This window comes from Hypomesus transpacificus, chromosome 13 (assembly GCF_021917145.1).
Source record: "Hypomesus transpacificus isolate Combined female chromosome 13, fHypTra1, whole genome shotgun sequence".
Lineage (NCBI taxonomy): Eukaryota > Metazoa > Chordata > Actinopteri > Osmeriformes > Osmeridae > Hypomesus > Hypomesus transpacificus.
This window is the reverse complement of record NC_061072.1, coordinates 2906035-2923030: the sequence shown is the minus strand read 5'-3', so window position 1 is coordinate 2923030 and position 16996 is coordinate 2906035. Positions and strand designations below refer to the sequence as shown.

The 16996-nt window shown below is 41.4% G+C and overlaps 1 protein-coding gene across 6 annotated transcripts in view; it reads left to right on the top strand.

Annotated features, from left to right (window-relative positions):
* The first annotated feature begins 6246 nt into the window (after positions 1-6246).
* Positions 6247-16996, top strand: part of cpxm2 (carboxypeptidase X (M14 family), member 2) — a 158296-nt gene continuing 147546 nt past the window's right edge. For 2 of the 6 annotated variants that reach the window (XR_006956925.1, XM_047032005.1), the window contains exons 1-2: positions 6247-7066; positions 8888-8977. Coding sequence is in view for 5 of the 6 variants with exons in the window: in XM_047032005.1 (XP_046887961.1) it covers positions 6790-7066; positions 8888-8977 (367 nt within the window). In the remaining variant the exon portion in view is untranslated. Of the gene's footprint in view, positions 7067-8243; positions 8396-8887; positions 8978-16996 lie in introns of all 6 variants that reach the window. The other 4 variants (XM_047032006.1, XM_047032007.1, XM_047032008.1 and 1 more) reach the window with 4 other exon arrangements.

Below are 16996 nucleotides of genomic sequence, written 5' to 3'. Positions count from 1 at the left end.
GACTGAGCCTTAGGGGCGCGAAAATAAACAATAATAATATATATGTGAGATAACAATGGTTTGTGCTCGTCGGGGTCAAGCACACCCCAATAATAAAAAGTAAGTAAGTAAGACTTTATTTATATAGCACATTTCATACAGGAATTGCAGCTCAAGGTGCTTTACATAAAATCAACAAAAACAATAATACAAGTGATAAAAGTAATAGATCTCAAACATATAACAAACCAGACAAGCGGCACTCTATCTGCGGTCTCTCGAATCTGTCTTAGACCCGAGCTGCCACTTGCAGTTTCCACACACATAACAACCCAGACAAGCGGCACTCTATCTGCGGTCCCTCGAATCCGTCTTAGATCCGAGCTGCACTTGCAGTTTCCAACCATTTAACAAAACACATGCACTCTTGCACAGTCTTTGTGGTTTCTCAATTAAAATAAAATAAAAAACTAAAATAAAGTAAAATTATAATAATAATAAAAGCTACAGAATAACAAAATACAATAACTCAACAAAATTGATCAAATGTAACACATAATAGTGCAAGTCAAACACAAGCCGCAATCTTTGCGGGAATACAAAGCAAATCTATAAAAACAATAATATAACTACTACCAGTTGTAAGGCCCTTCTGAGATAAGAATGTGTTAAATGCTTTGGTAAAAAGGTAGGTTTTAAGCTGTCTTTTAAAAATGTCTAGTGTATTTGCTTCTCTGATATTTATGGGTAATTTGTTCCATAGTTTTGGGGCATAATTGGCAAAGGCAGCATTACCAATCTTCTTATGGCTGCTTCCGGCGACCTCTAATAGGCCTGCATTTGATGATCACAGTGTTCTAGCTGGTGTGTAGTTTATAAGAGAGTTAGCAATGTAGCTAGGTCCTTGTCCGTGTAGAGCTTTGTATGTGAGGAATAGGACCTTAAAGTCAATTCTGAAGGTAACAGGGAGCCAGTGTAAAGTAGCTAGGACAGGACTAATGTGTTCTCTCCTTTTAGTTTTGGTTAATAATCTAGCTGCAGAATTTTGAATGAGCTGTAGTCTTTCAGTGTTTTTTTGGGGAAGACCAGCGAAAAGTGCGTTACAGTAGTCCAGCCGGCTGGATATAAAAGCATTAATTAACTTCTCTGCATCATTTTGGTTTATGAATGGGCGTACCTTTGCTATATTCCTCAGGTGAAAGAAAGCAGTTTTGGTCACTTTATTAATGTGGGAGTTGAAATTCAAATCTGAGTCCAGGATTACACCGAGACTTGTCACCTCTGGTTTAAGCCAGGGGGTTAAACTTCCTAGATTCTTAGTAAGCATCTCTCTTTTGGATTTGGGGCCACATAGTAGGACTTCAGTTTTGTCTTCATTTAATTTAAGAAAGTTATCATTCATCCATTTGTTTATTGCCAACAGGCAGCTGGTAATGGAATTGATGGCCGTTGCATCGTTGTGTTCAGTGGATATATATAGTTGTGTGTCGTCCGCATAGCTATGGAAATTCATGTAATGTTCTCTCATTATGTCACCGAGTGGTAACATATAAAGAGAAAAAAGTAATGGACCTAGGCAGCTTCCTTGAGCAACCCCGTAGCAGTTCTCATGTTTCTTAGACCTATGGTCTCCTAAACTGACATAAAACTTCCTTCCTGTGATATATGATTTCATCCAGTTCAATACACTATCCGTGAACCCAATAAGCTTTTCCAGTCTATTGATTAGGATGTTGTGATCAATGGTATCAAAGACTGCACTGAGATCTAAAAGGATAAGGATAGAGACTTTATTTGCATCAGAGTTTAGTCTGAGGTCGCTAATTATTTTGGTGAGAGCAGTCTCAGTATTGTGATATTTCCTGAAACCTGACTGCGAGACTTCCAGAATGTTATTTTCTTCAAGAAAATAATTTAGTTGGACTGAAACTCTTTTCCAGTACTTTACTAATAAATGGAAGGTTTAATATTGGTCTGTAATTTGCAAGTAGACTGTTATCCAATTTGGGTTTCTTTAATAGGGGCTTTACAACAGCTGTTTTGAAGGCATCTGGGAAGACGCCAGTTCTAAGGGATGTGTTTATAATCTCTAGCACCGGACCTGAGACACTATCAAACACTCGCTTAAAGAATGTTGTGGGTATAGGATCAATATCTGAGGTTGTGGAGTTAGATTCACTGACAATTTTTGAAAGTTCACTAACTGTGATACAGGTAAATGTGCTCATGGTTATGTTGCAGAATCTACTGATGTCAGTTTCGACCCCACTATTACTAGTACTAGCTCTGATCAAAGTTATTTTGTTCTTGAAGAACAAAGCAAGCTCTTCACATTTAAATGCTGAGGATGGCGGGGGGGCAGGGACAGTGTTTAGCAGCTGGTCAATGGTGGAGAAAAGAACTCTGGAGTTTCTGGTATTTTCTGTAATAATGTTTGGAGAAATATTCTCTCCTCGCTAGACGGATGGTTTTGTTGTAGGTGGTTAGTGTATCTTTATAGATATTGTAGTGACTAGTGATCTTTGTTTTCCTCCATTTTCTCTCTGCTGCACGGCATTTTCTTTTAGTTTCACTAACATTTTTATTTCTCAGCCATGGAGAGGTTCTGCTTGTGGACTTTTTTTTGGGTTCAGTGGTGCAACAGAGTCTAAAACAGATAATAGTGCATCATTGAGGTTCTCTACCATTTCATTCAGAGAGCAATCAAGATTAGTTGGTTCACATAGAGCAAATTGTTCAGAAAATGTCATCATAGCTGTATCGTCTAAATATCATCTTTGGACTAAGAATTCTTTTGTGGTTTTTGTTGGGATAATTTCCACATTAAAAAGTATACAATGATGGTCTGAGAGGGGTAGATCAGTTATTGAGATAGTATTGATATTTAGTCCAGTTGTTATCACTAGATCTAGTGTGTTTCCGTGCCGGTGTGTTGGGTCTGTTATGTGTTGAGTTAGATTGAGACTGTCTAGGAGATTTAAGAGCTCAATAGTTCTTGGGTCGGCTTTTTTTATTTACTTGGATATTTAAGTCTCCGTTTAAAACTACTTTTTCATATCTAGTGACACAGTGATAATAGTTCAGAGAATTCTTGTATGAATATTGGCGAGTGCTTGGGTGGCCGATATATAATGACAAAAAGTATTGATTCGGTTTTGAGCTCTATAGCAAGATATTTATATGAGGTGAATTCACCTAGCTCAGTGATTTTGAACAATAGTTCAGAGGAGAAAATAGCTGCGACTCCTCCACCTTTTTTGGATTTCCTAGAAACTTGGTGGAAGCTGTAATCTGGCGGACACGCTTCTATCAAAGTTGCTGTTGCCGTGTCGTTGTTTAGCCAGGTTTCTGTTAAACAGATGCAGTCTAATTTGTTTTCTTTGACCAGATCATTAACTAGAAATATTTTGTTATTTAGTGATCTAACATTTAGAAGGGCCAGTTTCATCTGTGGGGTATTAACAGATGAAACAGGGGTTCATAAATCTGTTTGAAGAATATGGATAGTTCCGTGACTTCTAACACTAGTTTCAGGTTTGTAACCATGCATTTTTTCCATGCCATTTTCTGTTTGTGATGATGACCGGTATGTCTAATGAAATAGCATGGTGGCTGTCCTAGAGTAGCTTTTCTTTGGGAAAGTCTATGTCACTGAGCTGTTCCATCACAAGGGAATTCATCCGGGGGGTGCAGATCTGTGCAAGGCCCATGTCCTTGCAGGAGGCTGTTTGAATGTTCTGTTCTGTTCCATGGGAGGTTGTTTGGGATGTGTCAGTCAGCTTAGACACAACAGGGATAGGGGGAGCAACTTGATTTGTGGTCAGGAGCACGTGACTGATGTTTGCTGTTAGTAGTTGAGATCCTCTACGGTTTGGGTGGAGTCCGTCAGCTTGAAAACGGTCTGCACAGTTCCAGAACACGTTGAAATGATCGATAAATCTCAGTTTGTGTGCCAGACAGACAGATGCCAACCATGTGTTGAAAGATGGTAGTAGACTGAAGGCTTCTTTTCCTCTTCGAAAGCATGCAATTGGTCCACTGATGAATACATCTTGATATCTGTTGAGTGTGTTCAGTAGCTGGGTGAAATGTTTTTTAAGTATCTCAGTGCCAGTTCTTGTGTAGGATATCAAACGAGCCAGTGTGGATGATAATCTTAGGGTTGTTTGGTTTATTTTTGAGGATTGTTAGTACCTCTGACGACAGTTCCTCGACAGATGTGTTATCAGACAAATATTTTCTGTCTTTGCCAGTTTAACATGTGCTGTCATGGCATCTCCAATCAAGATAGTGGCAATATGTGGTGTTGTGTTTGCATTTCTTAAGTTTGCCTTATTTGTAGCTGCAGAGCCAGTTCTTATCTTATTTGGGTTAGCAATGATAGGTCCTTGTGCTAGACCAAGGTCAGCCACTGTGTCAGTGCTAGCAATAGATTCTATAGTGCTAGCAGCGTTAGCTCCTCTAAGAGCTGATGGGCTGTGGATAGTCTTAGCATACCTTGGATCTTTATAATCCTGTGATATTGTTGTCTGATTAGGCCTGATAGGGGGTCAAACAGTGCCCCAAGAGGGGCTTGGAGTAAATTGGGGGACTTCCAGTCGTAACAGACGATGATACGTTGGATTTGCATGTGTGTAGTAGCTACCATCATGGTGTGTCAGCAATCCGGGCTCTTCATGTTGGTTAGCTGCGTGGCTAGCACTTCTGTGCCTCTTCGCCTTGGATTCCACACACAAGGGAGAGAAAGTTCCCAGTGGTTCAAATCTGTTTCTGAGTGGGACAGGAGGAGAGGTGATGCGGGAAGAGTTTCTGCCTCGCTTTTTTGGCTTTTTATCCTTGGCGCCAGTCCCATCTCCGATGAAGGTAGAAGCAGTGCTAGGCCTCTTTGGTTTAGGTTCCAAGGGTGGCTCATTAGCCGGTAGCTTAGCCTCCGGGCTAGGTAGCATGGAATTTATAAAGTCTTCGGTCTCTCTGATATCTATGAGGGTTCTGACTCTTAACTCCAGTTCGACTATCCTCTGAGTAAGTTGTTTGCAGTCGTTGCAAGCCATAGTTCTACAGGGAACACGCTTTACCTTGCTTGCCTGTGGTCAGTCAGGGAGACCAGCCCAAATACTTCTGTTCTCCTTGGGCTTCAGTCCCTCAGGTTGTTCCTTTTTATGGTTGTAGTCAATTCACTTGATTTTGAATAATATCATCAAAAACTATCCAAATGACTGAAACATTTCTACGTGAAGTTAAGCAGGGAAGCAAGCAGGGAAAGTGAGGGGGAGGAGAGGGAACGAAAATGCGACTGCCTTCGTTGAGAGCTGGTGGTGGGTGTGTAAAAAATAAATATATATGTGAGATAACAATGGTTGTGCCCTTGCCGAAGGCAAAGCACACCCAATAATGTCACTGCACACCGGTAAACTATGGTGAGGTGATATGCATGATGTGTCTCTGCTGTGTAATGTTGGCTCTGCCTGAGTCTTTATTTTTGTTATCTCAATGAAGTCAGTATAGGTAATTCACACTGGGTGTTTTAACCGGCGTCACTGAGTTGCTTCAGATGAATGTGAGGTGTCTGTGTTTCCGCAGGTGAACATGGAAGTACTGTATGCATGCAATTACATTTTTGTGAAAGTGACTGTGTTTCTACACAGTGTGTGTGTGTGTGTGTGTGTGTGTGTGTGTGTGAGAGAGAGAGAAAGGGGGTGAAAAAAAGAAAGGAAGTGAAATAAAGAGAGGGAGAAATCAAGAGAAAAAGAGGGGGCAGGGAGAGATGAGGCAGTGCAGTGTTGATGTGATGGACTGTGACAGACATTCATCTCTGTGTCTGAGCATGCCCGGGCACGGTACAGTGAGACACTGTTTTACCTCAGCCCATCGCTAGTGTGCAAATTACAACTATGTCCAAACAGGTCTGGCAATCCAACAACTCTGAGTCAGGAAATAAGGCCGTTTTGAAAGGGAAGTTAAAGCAGAGTAAGATATTTTCCCAGAAAAAGTGCTATTTAGAAGCTCACTCAGATCTAAGTAGCTACTTCTCCTGATGGGATTCAGGGATTTAAGTTGGAATGAGGCCTTCAATGAACAGACACATTTTTCATCCTTAGCACTAATTATAAATACAACATGTCAAGTTGGACTGTGACAAGTGTTTAAGTGAGTTCCAAAGCTTGCCCCTGATCTCAGTTTAAAAATCTATGGCAGGCTTCCCCCTTGATAGCAGATGGGTTGAGAGAGTTTGCGCTCCCTCTGCTCTGCAGCTGAAAAGAGAAACTTTCTCAGATTACACAGCCACCCCATTTGTTCTGGACAGAGTGGGAGGAGAGGAAGATGAAAGAAGACCCTGTAAAAGTAAAGTGTCAATGTGCATGTGTGTCTGGGAGTTTTTTATCTTACTGCCCAACATCTCAAAGAACGCTATAGTCCTCTTGTTTTTTAGCTCTATACCATCAAAGGTTAAGCAAAATATCGGAGAATTCCCCTGAGGACTTTTTGGAGATTCAGTCACCTGCCAACATCTAAGGAGGAAATTCTCTCTCTCGTTCTTACTATTGTCTTTAGCTTTCTTTTTCTGTTCTCTTTCCGTTTCACTATTTCCTCTCCCCAGCCTCACCTGCATTGTTCTCGGGCACAGAGAGACTTCCATGGACCCCCTGACTCTGCTTTTGTCCAACACTTTGCACTCTGAAAACTCCCCACGCTGCGCTGGAGTAAGAAAGGAGAGACGTTGATGGGACGCAGCCTGACAGCAGCAGCCTCCTCTGGAGACAGACAGACCCCTGAATTCTAACCACCCTGTCTTCCCCACCCTGCAAGGCCATGAGTGGACCGCACCTCACCCTCTTTGCCCTGGCTCTGCTGGGAGGACTCCTGGCAGGGTACCTGGAGGTCTGCCATGGCCATGTGACTGAGGACGAGGATTTCTACACGCAGGAGCTCCTGAGCAGAGAGCACTATCACCAGGTCCCAGGGGCCGAGGAGCAAGCCCAAACCCCACGGGACCATAGTCCTAGTCAAACCACAGCCAAGAAAGGGGCCAAGGGCAAGGCACCGAGCAGCCGGCAGACGGACAAGGCCACCCCGGAGGCTAAGACTGGTACGGTCAACCCCTCCCTCTTTTATAGTTCCCAACAAGAGTGGCTGGTTATTTTCTCCAAACATCAATCTTAAACTCTTTTGTGAATGGTGAAACGCTTGTTTCTCTGTTTATAGTTTTACTACTGTAAAGCTGACAATTTAAAACACAGTTGATAAACATTCACATTGCTTAAAAAAAACTAGCCCAAGTGGATTCTAAATGGTTTGTGAATGTGGTGCTGTAGGTCAGTTACAGTGTGTCCCTTACAGTGAATTGCTTCAGTGACAATACTAGTGTTCTTGATTCATGTTACCAATAAAATGTACACACACATCAACATTTGTCTTGCAATACAGAATTGGAACATTGGCTTCATGACCTTGAAATCAAGGTTTTAATGGCCATGTAAGTAAACTGCCCAAAACGTGATTAGAAAAATAATTTTCAATGGCCTGATGATCATGCTTGTTGTTGCACTAAAGTCAAAATAAGTCACAAAGACTCTGTGATCAGTCAAATTCAGAAATCATAAGCTCAACTTTTTCTCTGAGGCTCATTATGGTCTTGTGGTAAAATGCACCAGTTACTCATCTGTCACAAGTCACTAGCTAACCATTTGATGACTATCTAATGGAAAACTTGAGGCACAATACCCTGGTGTCTGGGAAATGCAGTTGAATTCAATTCAGATGTTGCTGTGATGGATGAGCAAATAAAGGGAACAACTCTGTTCACACACATTAGTGGCAGGTCTCTTTGTGGCTCGAAGGCCAGGTGGCCACCACCCCCACAGAGAAAAAGCATTAAACACCACCAGCCCTGGGGAGGTCAGGATCACAGTAGGAGCCCGGATGTGCAGTGTGCACATGTGAGGTCGCCACGTCTTCAGGGCGGAGCCAGTAAAATACACCAAACCTGCAGCCTTTCATACAATTGAGTTTCTTGTTTATTATTATTATTATAATTAGACCAATACGCTGTTCTTATTGGTCCAGAGAAGTCTGCAAAACCCTTGCAGACGTCTGAAAGTTTGCAGAGGTTGATTTAAAACGTTTTAACGAATCTCTGCCTACAAAGGCGTTTGCAGACCTTGCAGTTTATCGTATGGGTTGAAAGCCTTATCCACGGTACGTGTAGCATGGGCCATAGCACTTAAAATTGGTTTGTCCTCTTTTGTTGGTCTGAATGAATGCAGGGCAGAGGAGCCAGTAACAGGCACGTAGTTGGTGTGTGGGTTGTTCCAGTGGTGGACTGGTGGCAGCTAATTGGGAACAGCTGTGTCGACACTGACCTCATGGTTCAGGCATGCTCACATGCGGCAGCACCCGTCAGGACTACCTGGAACAGGTGGGGCAGGACAAAGAATATGAATGCTGGAGAATACAAGGGTCATTCTTGAATGTAGTCGTGGCTGTACGGTTTATGGCTCTACTGGTTGGATTCTCATTGCTTTGGTTTATGCAATGAGTCTGTAACTTAATCATAGCAATTATTTGGAATATGCTACATTTACCATTCTCATGATAAAATACCTGGGCAATAATCCATTCTGGAAAATAATGTTCTATTTTGCAAGCCATTAGGATATTTAGCTTAAAGACAGTATCATTGACTTAATCATTTGCAGTTTAGGTCATTTTTCTACATTCATTCTGCCTTCAGAACATTACAAATCAGGATAAGGGCCAACAGGCCGGATTCTTCAGGAATTAGGATTGTAATTTATTTTCTGTTTATCCAAAACATACTGATACATAATATATTTAATCTGTGAGCCAGTCAGCAACAGAAAACCAAGTGTTGTGTTGAAATAAAAGATTACATGTGTCTCTCTTTCAGTGAAAAATAGAAATAAGAATACTGAGAAGAGCAAGAAAAGTCCAAACATGATCAGCGAGGGAGATGCTCAATACAAGAAGATTCAAGAGGGTAAGTGATACTGGAGACATTAAGTCCACCACTGGGATCTGATATTCAGATGATAGCCAGGGATGACCTGTAGCAACCGATAATGTAATAATGGCCAATAACGTAATTAGGGGTGGAATGGTACACTGAAGGTTCGGTTCGTACCGCGGTTCAGACATCACGGCTCGGTACGAGTTCGGTACAAATCAAATCAAATCAAATTTATTTGTATAGCCCTTTTTACACGCAATATGCGCCCATAGAACTGCCCCTCAACCAACCTAAACCCTCAAGGAAGACAAGGAAAAACTCCCAGAAAAACTCCCACCGGGAGAAAAAATGGAAGAAACCTTGGGAGGAGCAATTCAGAGAGGGATCCCCTCCTCCAGAGACGGTTGGTAAGAGAGAGGAGCAGAACACAAGCTAAACATAGTCATACAGTGTCAATGGGTTTTGAAACACCAAAATCCATTGTTCGGCTTTATAGACGTTGGATGGGACCGGGAAACTCGCTGTTGGCCGTCATGGAGACTGGATTCCGGGTGACGACCTGGTTCAGCGTTGGCAGACCGACGACCAAGCAGGTCCTGACAGCTCAAACCCCCCACACCACAGGGAATGTGTGGGGGGGGGACAGAGAGGAGAGCAGGGATTAGAGAATGCCAGGAGCAGCTAACAGTTACAGTCAAAATAGAATGAGATCCCCACCGGTCAAGTGTGGACTAGTGCAGCAATTTAACAGAGCAAAAAGGGTATTTGATGCAGCCCCACACACCAAAACAACGACAGCCCCCCTCAGTTGGAACATGAAATCTGTTCCAGGGGAAAGAACTCTAAAGTAGGTTATACTTATACGAATAAGGATGAAAACAGCCAGTCCCCCGTTGTCTCCAACTAGTAATAAAAACTATAACAGTAACAATATACAGCAACGGAACTATAATGATAATAATACTAACAATATACAGTAACAGGTTTACTTTATTTGTAACATCTAGCTGGGCAATGTGAACATAAGCTATAATTAAAATTTAAAAGTTACATGTGATACACACATAGGCAAGCACACATCCCAGGTTTACATAGAAAGTACACACATACTTCCCTTTAACAATCATAGAATTGACTAAACAATTTCGAGACAGTATCAGCTTCCTTAATTGAGATGGGTAATTTGTTCCAAAGAAGAGGTGCTCTATATGAGAACGCCCTACCTCCAGCAGTTTTTTTCTTAACTTTGGGTATTACCAGATAGCCGGCATTTTGAGATCTTAGAGACCTTGCGGGGCAATAGGGTGCAAGGAGACCGGAGAGGTACAGTGGTGCCAATCCATGCAGAGATTTGTAAGTTAGTAGTAGAACTTTGAAATCAGCTCTGGCTTGGATAGGGAGCCAGTGTAAAGAGATAAGAGTCGATGTTATATGATCAAACTTTCTAGTTTTAGTCAATAGTCTAGCAGCAGCATTTTGCACCCGCTGTAAGTTTTTTAGGTAGGTAATTGGGAGGCCAGAGAACAACACATTGCAGTAGTCCAATCGGGACGTAACAAAAGCATGTATTAGTTTTTCAGCATCATCCTTTGAGAGGAATTTTCGTATTTTGGCAATATTACGTAGATGGAAAAATGCTGTTCTGGTGATTTGCTTAATATGGTACTCAAACGAAAGGTCTGGGTCCATTGTGACTCCCAGATTTTTTACCAGCTGGCTTTGAGATACTTTGACGCCGTCTAAGTCTAAGGTTAGATGGGAAAAATTATTTCTGTGTTTTTTCGGACCAAAAATTTGAACCTCGGTTTTATCCGAATTAAGAAGAAGGAAATTTGCAGTCATCCAAGTTTTCAACCCGGAAACACAGGTTTCCATAGCATGTGGAAATTCTCCCGGCTTTATAGACATGTATAGCTGAGTATCATCTGCATAGCAGTGAAAATCTACCCCAAAACTTCTAATTATGTTTCCTAAAGGCAACATATAGAGTGAAAATAACAGAGGGCCTAAAACTGAACCCTGTGGTACTCCGTATTTTACAATGGAGCTCCTGGATGAGCAACCATCATAGTGGACATATTGTGATCTATCAGATAGATACGATCTGAACCACTGAAGTGAAGTACCAGAAATCCCAACATAGTTCTCCATACGTTCCAGGAGAATCTCATGATCAATGGGGGGAAAAGCAAAACAAAATCTGCTTAATTTGATCTTGATAGGCTAAGCATTCTGTAGCAAATAATAACAATATACCCACTATTTATTCATTAAAACTAGGCTACTTAAAGGGGCAATTGACTGCAAAACCGATTTTACCTTGTCATTGTTGAAAAACGACAGTTCGGAGGGTAAACTGAACATACCGTGAATATCAAAGTCCATTGACACCTCTTTCCTATTCAAATCTCAAAAAGAAAAAATTTGGCTGTAAAACGCTAGCTTTTCGCCCTCTTATTGGCTCTGGTCTGTATCTTTGTCACGCCCCAGAATTTACATCCAGACCAACCCGAGGTAGCGTCTATCTCCGATACTAGTTTAGCTGCGCCCTGCTCTGTGTAGGCTACTTATAAGGAATTACAAAGAAGAACGTTTTGAATTATAACAAGGATATTGAAAATGGACCACGGTCGTAAATGCTGTGTTCCAGGCTGTACAGGGAAGGCTAACACTCAGTCTTCCCAAGGAGCCAAACATTCAACAGGCATGGCTGCTGTTGTCTATGAGAAGATCCCGGCGAAGTTCGACACTCAGTCATTCATTTGCTCTGAACATTTCACCCAAGACAGTTTTGACAACCTTGGACAATTTCAAGCAGGATATGCTAGGAAGCTGAACCTGGAAAGAGGTGCTGTTCCAACCGTATGCTCATTGCAACCGCAAGCTATAAGGACAGTATGATGTTGTGCTAACAGTTATTAGCAATGCTAACGTTTCCTGTATAGCATACCAGGTAGAATGCTAAATACGTTTCTACACACATCAAATGACTCTAGCTAGACTAGCTGTAGTCGGCATTAGAAGGGAAGCTTCCGAAAAATAGCCAGAAAACGAACTGCAGTCTGGCTTATTGCTAACGCCTGTCTAGATAATCTATTTGAAAGAACTGGAGAAAGGCAGGTTTTAGATACAGGATACGTTAGCATTGCTAGTAACTGTTACTAGTAACACCTAGACTGTAGGCATGTAAACAAGTTTGGCTTGCTAGTTAACGCAAGAGCATAGAATGTGTGATAATTTAGCCTAGTTTATTGGCAATGGGGCTAACGTTGATTCATGTTCCTGACTGTGTTTCATTCAAATAAATAACCTGTGTAATGAAAATCTACAATTCACGATGCATGTTTGTCCAGATCTTTGTCATGTTATTTTACAGCAAGATATCTAGAGCTAGCTAAGCTAGCTAACTGAAGCCGAGTAAAATCACGATATGGTTTGGTTGCTAAGCTGTAGCCTAACGTTCTACACACCTAAGTCAATCCAGTTTGCTTCAACAGAAGTGGAAACAAGTAATGTTATCATTTCAAATGATATATATAGTCAATCTGTTAAAGTGTTGTGTAGACACAATAGATTTATTTGCGCGTTTTTATTTCAAGTCTCCAACTTCGGTGTTTCAGCGAGTGCTGCTGTTGGCCGTGTTGCGTTTTTGCTCCCAGCTTCACTCGTTGATAACCAACCAATCAGCGCGCAGCTTATCTAAATATTAATGAGCATACCATAAAAGGAGAAAAGCTAGTGTTTTTTCCCGGGAACATTTCAGAGGATCTGTCAGAGGGCATAGAACAGCACCCGGGCCATTTTCAACCCAACCAATGTTACATACCCTTTTCGGAGACCTTAAGGAACAGTGTGAAATACCCAAAAAACACAGTCAATTGCCCCTTTAAGCATAATAATGCACCTAAAATACAAATGTGAGCAAGGGCAGCAATCGCTATCGAATCAACAGACGCGAATTTCGCTAGCAGGGGAAGAATAAAAACAACAAAAATCACCAGTTAACTTAATTTAAATTTGCAAGAACTATAGACTAATACAATAACAGGCTTAAATGAACTGACAACATAAATTATACGACTTTCAGTTCTCAAGGATGCACACGCGCAATCTCAACTGCGGGCCGCCACGGTAAAATCAACATAGGGGAAACACTGTACTGTACATGCAAGTCTTAGCTCATGTATGATGCGCTTGTCGATCAGTCCTCCTACACCACAACACGATAGGCTACTAGCTGAGCAACAGCGCAAACACAAGCAGGGATAGAGTAGCAGCAACGCCGGCCCTGGTCCCTTACATCAGTGTTTCCCACACATAGACTAATTTGTGGCGGTGCGCCACAGAATCAACACCGGCCGCCACATATTGCGTTTCGCAAAACATTTTCTTTTATCGCTATTTAGGTTAAAACACGCAGCGTATTCGTTCAGCTGCATTTCCTTTCCCCTGCTCTCCCTCCGTCTCTCTGTCACTCATGCGTCTTTTTCTCACATATGCACACAGTCACAACGTCAGCACACATTAGCAACAATACATACATGCCGTTCTAGTAAGACCGACAGCTATATCAGCGAGCCTTCAGCATTAGTGCCGTAGCTAAAAGTCGAGGAAAGTTGAGGCTACTTTTCGCTAGGTACCTTACTCACATTTACATTTAGTCATTTAGCAGACGCTCTTATCTAGAGCGACTTACAGTACTCAAAGTTTCCCCTTCGCTCTTTTGGCGAGAAGTCTCAAGAGCTAACTAGCTACTTACCCGGCGTCATGGAGCCAACCAGTTAAATAGTTGCAGCAATTAGAAATCTAATTGCTGCCCCAATTAGATTTCTAATCTGTGGGAAACACTGCTTACATATACAACAAAACACGGACGTTGATGAAGCGCGAGTTGTCAGCTGCACCCTCCGTTTCACTAACGACTGATGGTTGGACTTCTCGTGCGACCGAAAGCTACCTCACGGTGACTGCTCATTTTATTGACTGAGTGGGAAATGAAAGCGTCAGTTCTACAGACACGGCCCCTGTATGAGCAGCACACAAGCACTCACCTAGCTGAGAAGCTACAGAAGGTCGTGGCAGAGTAGAAACTAGAGAGGCCTGGAAATGTGGAATTTATTGGGTGTGTACAACATCAGCACACGTTAGCAACAACTCATAGATAATACGCTCTGGATAAAAGCGTCTGCTAGACTAAATGCACGTTTTAGTTAGACAGCAATATCAGCGAGCCTTCAGCATTAGTAGCGCAGCTAAAAGTCTAGGAAAGTATAGGCTATTTTTCGCTATACTTTACTACGAACATTCATATTTAGCACTAGCGTTGCATAGGCTACGTCTTTAGTGTTGCTGCTGCTGCTAGCTATCTCTGACTCACTCAGGCACAGCTCGGCTACACAGGTAGCGGCGCCAATCAGTTTCAGAGCTAAGGCGGGGCTACAGATTGTCCCTAAAGAACACAAATATCTTACAGTAGTTCCGCATTACATTAATTAATTTGCACGCGAGTTTTATTGATTTTTATACCGTGTATTCTCCGTGCAATTTCACGTACCGAACCGTGACGCCCGTACCGTACGGTTCGGTACGAATACATGTACTGTTCCACCCCTAAACGTAATAATTTAAATGTAATACAACCAATAACGTAATAAATTGCCAATAATGTAATAAAGTTGTTGTGCCCATAACGTTATAACTTTTTGCCAATAATGTAATAACTTTATTGGCTGGTTATTACGTTATTGGCCTTGCATTAGAAAAAAACTTTGAAAATGTAATAACAGAGCCAATAATGTAATAACTGAGGTATCACTTTATTTTATCTTCAATTTCTGGAAAGAAAGTGTCACTCTTAGCCTTAATATTGCATCTTGCAACGCATGTTTAAATAGCTGACCTTACAGATGCCCCTCCACCCTCAAACCCCTCTCCACAGGAGGTCTTAAAGGAGCAATTGAGAGGTCATTTGGATTTATATCTCACTCTTAGGGTTTCATTAAAGTACTCGGTGTATCCAACTGTTTGACCATGCAAGCACTTTGTTGGAGTCGTGAGTCTTTCTAAGATATGCGTTGCAGTTTTCAGTATGGTTTTGCAATTCACCGCCGGAACGCTTGGGGCTGCGGGAATGAGTCGTTATCTGACCAATGACAGCGCCGCGGTCTTCATAGGTCTCAGTCACCTCGACTGGTAACATTTTTTGGAGGCGCATGTCAGGCTACCATAAGCAAAGCTTTACTTTTACTCTGGGATTCTTGAATCAGCCAAAACGGTGTTAGGGCCAGTCTGATCTACAAAGCAACATTCAATTGCTTGCAGATTTGGCTGAAAATGAATTAACTGAGCCGATAATGCATAATATGTAAATATGACTGCAGCCCCCTCATTCAATAATATCATATCATACTTCTTTAATCACCAATATTTAAAAGCTAAATGTTTGTCTAATGCATATAATCAAGATGCTGCTCCTAAACTGATTTAATGCACTCATTCATTCACATATGCAAAACACACACAGTCTGAGCTAAAAGCCTGGTTTGACAGGTAAATATACTATGAACTCAAACCTTCAGGGTTTGCAGAGCTAACTCAAAGATTTCCAAGTGTCACTTTCTTCGTAATACACCCTACTGGCATATATAACTGAGAATTTTAAATTAATTGCAATACACAGTCAATATTCTATTGCAAAACATGCTGAATAACTCAGTAGGTTAGTTCATATAATTCTCTAAGCAGTTATTTTGTCATTAAGTTTAATTTTCATGTCAGGCTTAGCTAACACAATTAAATTCCTTAATCTACACTGTCATCTAATGGATAAAACTGAAATAAAACTAGCCTACTTGGGTATAAACCTCACAGCTGTCTTATTACAACAGATATTTCTGCACAGCAATACAAAACAAATTATATATATCTACTACAACAATTATATAAATTATGCTAGCAATTTTACAGTTTTATTAGACTGAGTTCAGGTACATGTGTGCTGTTAAGTTATTTTAGTATTTAAGTGTCTAATATACACATTGATGAGGCGACTGTGACCAATGGAGACCGCGGGGCTGTCATTGGTCAGATAACGACTCATTCCCGCAGCCCCTAGCGTTCCGGCGGTGAACCATACTGAAAACTGCAACGCAGAACTTAGAAAGACTCAAGACTCCATCAAAGCGCCTGCATGGTCAAAGAGTTGGATACTCGGAGTAACATAACAGAACCCTAAGAGTGAGGTATAAATACAAATGGACTTAATTGCTCCTTTAAGGCCTCCTGTGGAGGGGGGTTCAAGGGTGGAGGGGTATCGGTAAGGTCGGATATTTAATCCGACCTAATAATTATCTGTCGCAAGATGCAATATTAAGGCTAAGAGTGACATTTTCTCTCCAGAAATTTAAGATGAAATAAAGTGATACCTCAGTTATTACATTATTGGCTCGGTTATTACATTTTCAAAGTTTTTTTCCAATGCAAGGCCAATAACGTAATAACCAGCCAATAACGTAATAAGTTATTACATTATTGGCAAAATGTTATTACATTATTGGCTCAACAACTTTATTACATTATTGGCAATTTATTACATTATTGGTTTTATTACATTCAAATTATTACGTTATTGGCCGTTATTACATTATTGGCCGTTATTACATTATCAGTTGCTACAGACCCTTCTCCTCAGTGAATGGGGGTTCCCACCTCATGGCATGCAGAGGAAACTGTGTGTGTATCTGAAACAGTAACTGAGATATGCCGCACACACAAGCGAACACTTAGAAAATAACAAATGTGCCTTGTTCCTTCTGGGGCAGAATTCAATTCACTTACTTTTCCCTGACAGGGAAAAAAAAACTTTGGCCATAAAAATTATGCTTCAAAGAGAAGTGAAGCCACAGATGCACTGCAGTCTTTTCCAGGAATGAAAAATTGTGTTTGGTTTCCATGGATCAGTCTAACTGCTAAACAGAAGCCCGGATGCTGCCTGAATGAGAGCCAGTTTGTCTCTGGTCATGTGGAGAGTGTGGTTCTTCTCAAGGCTCC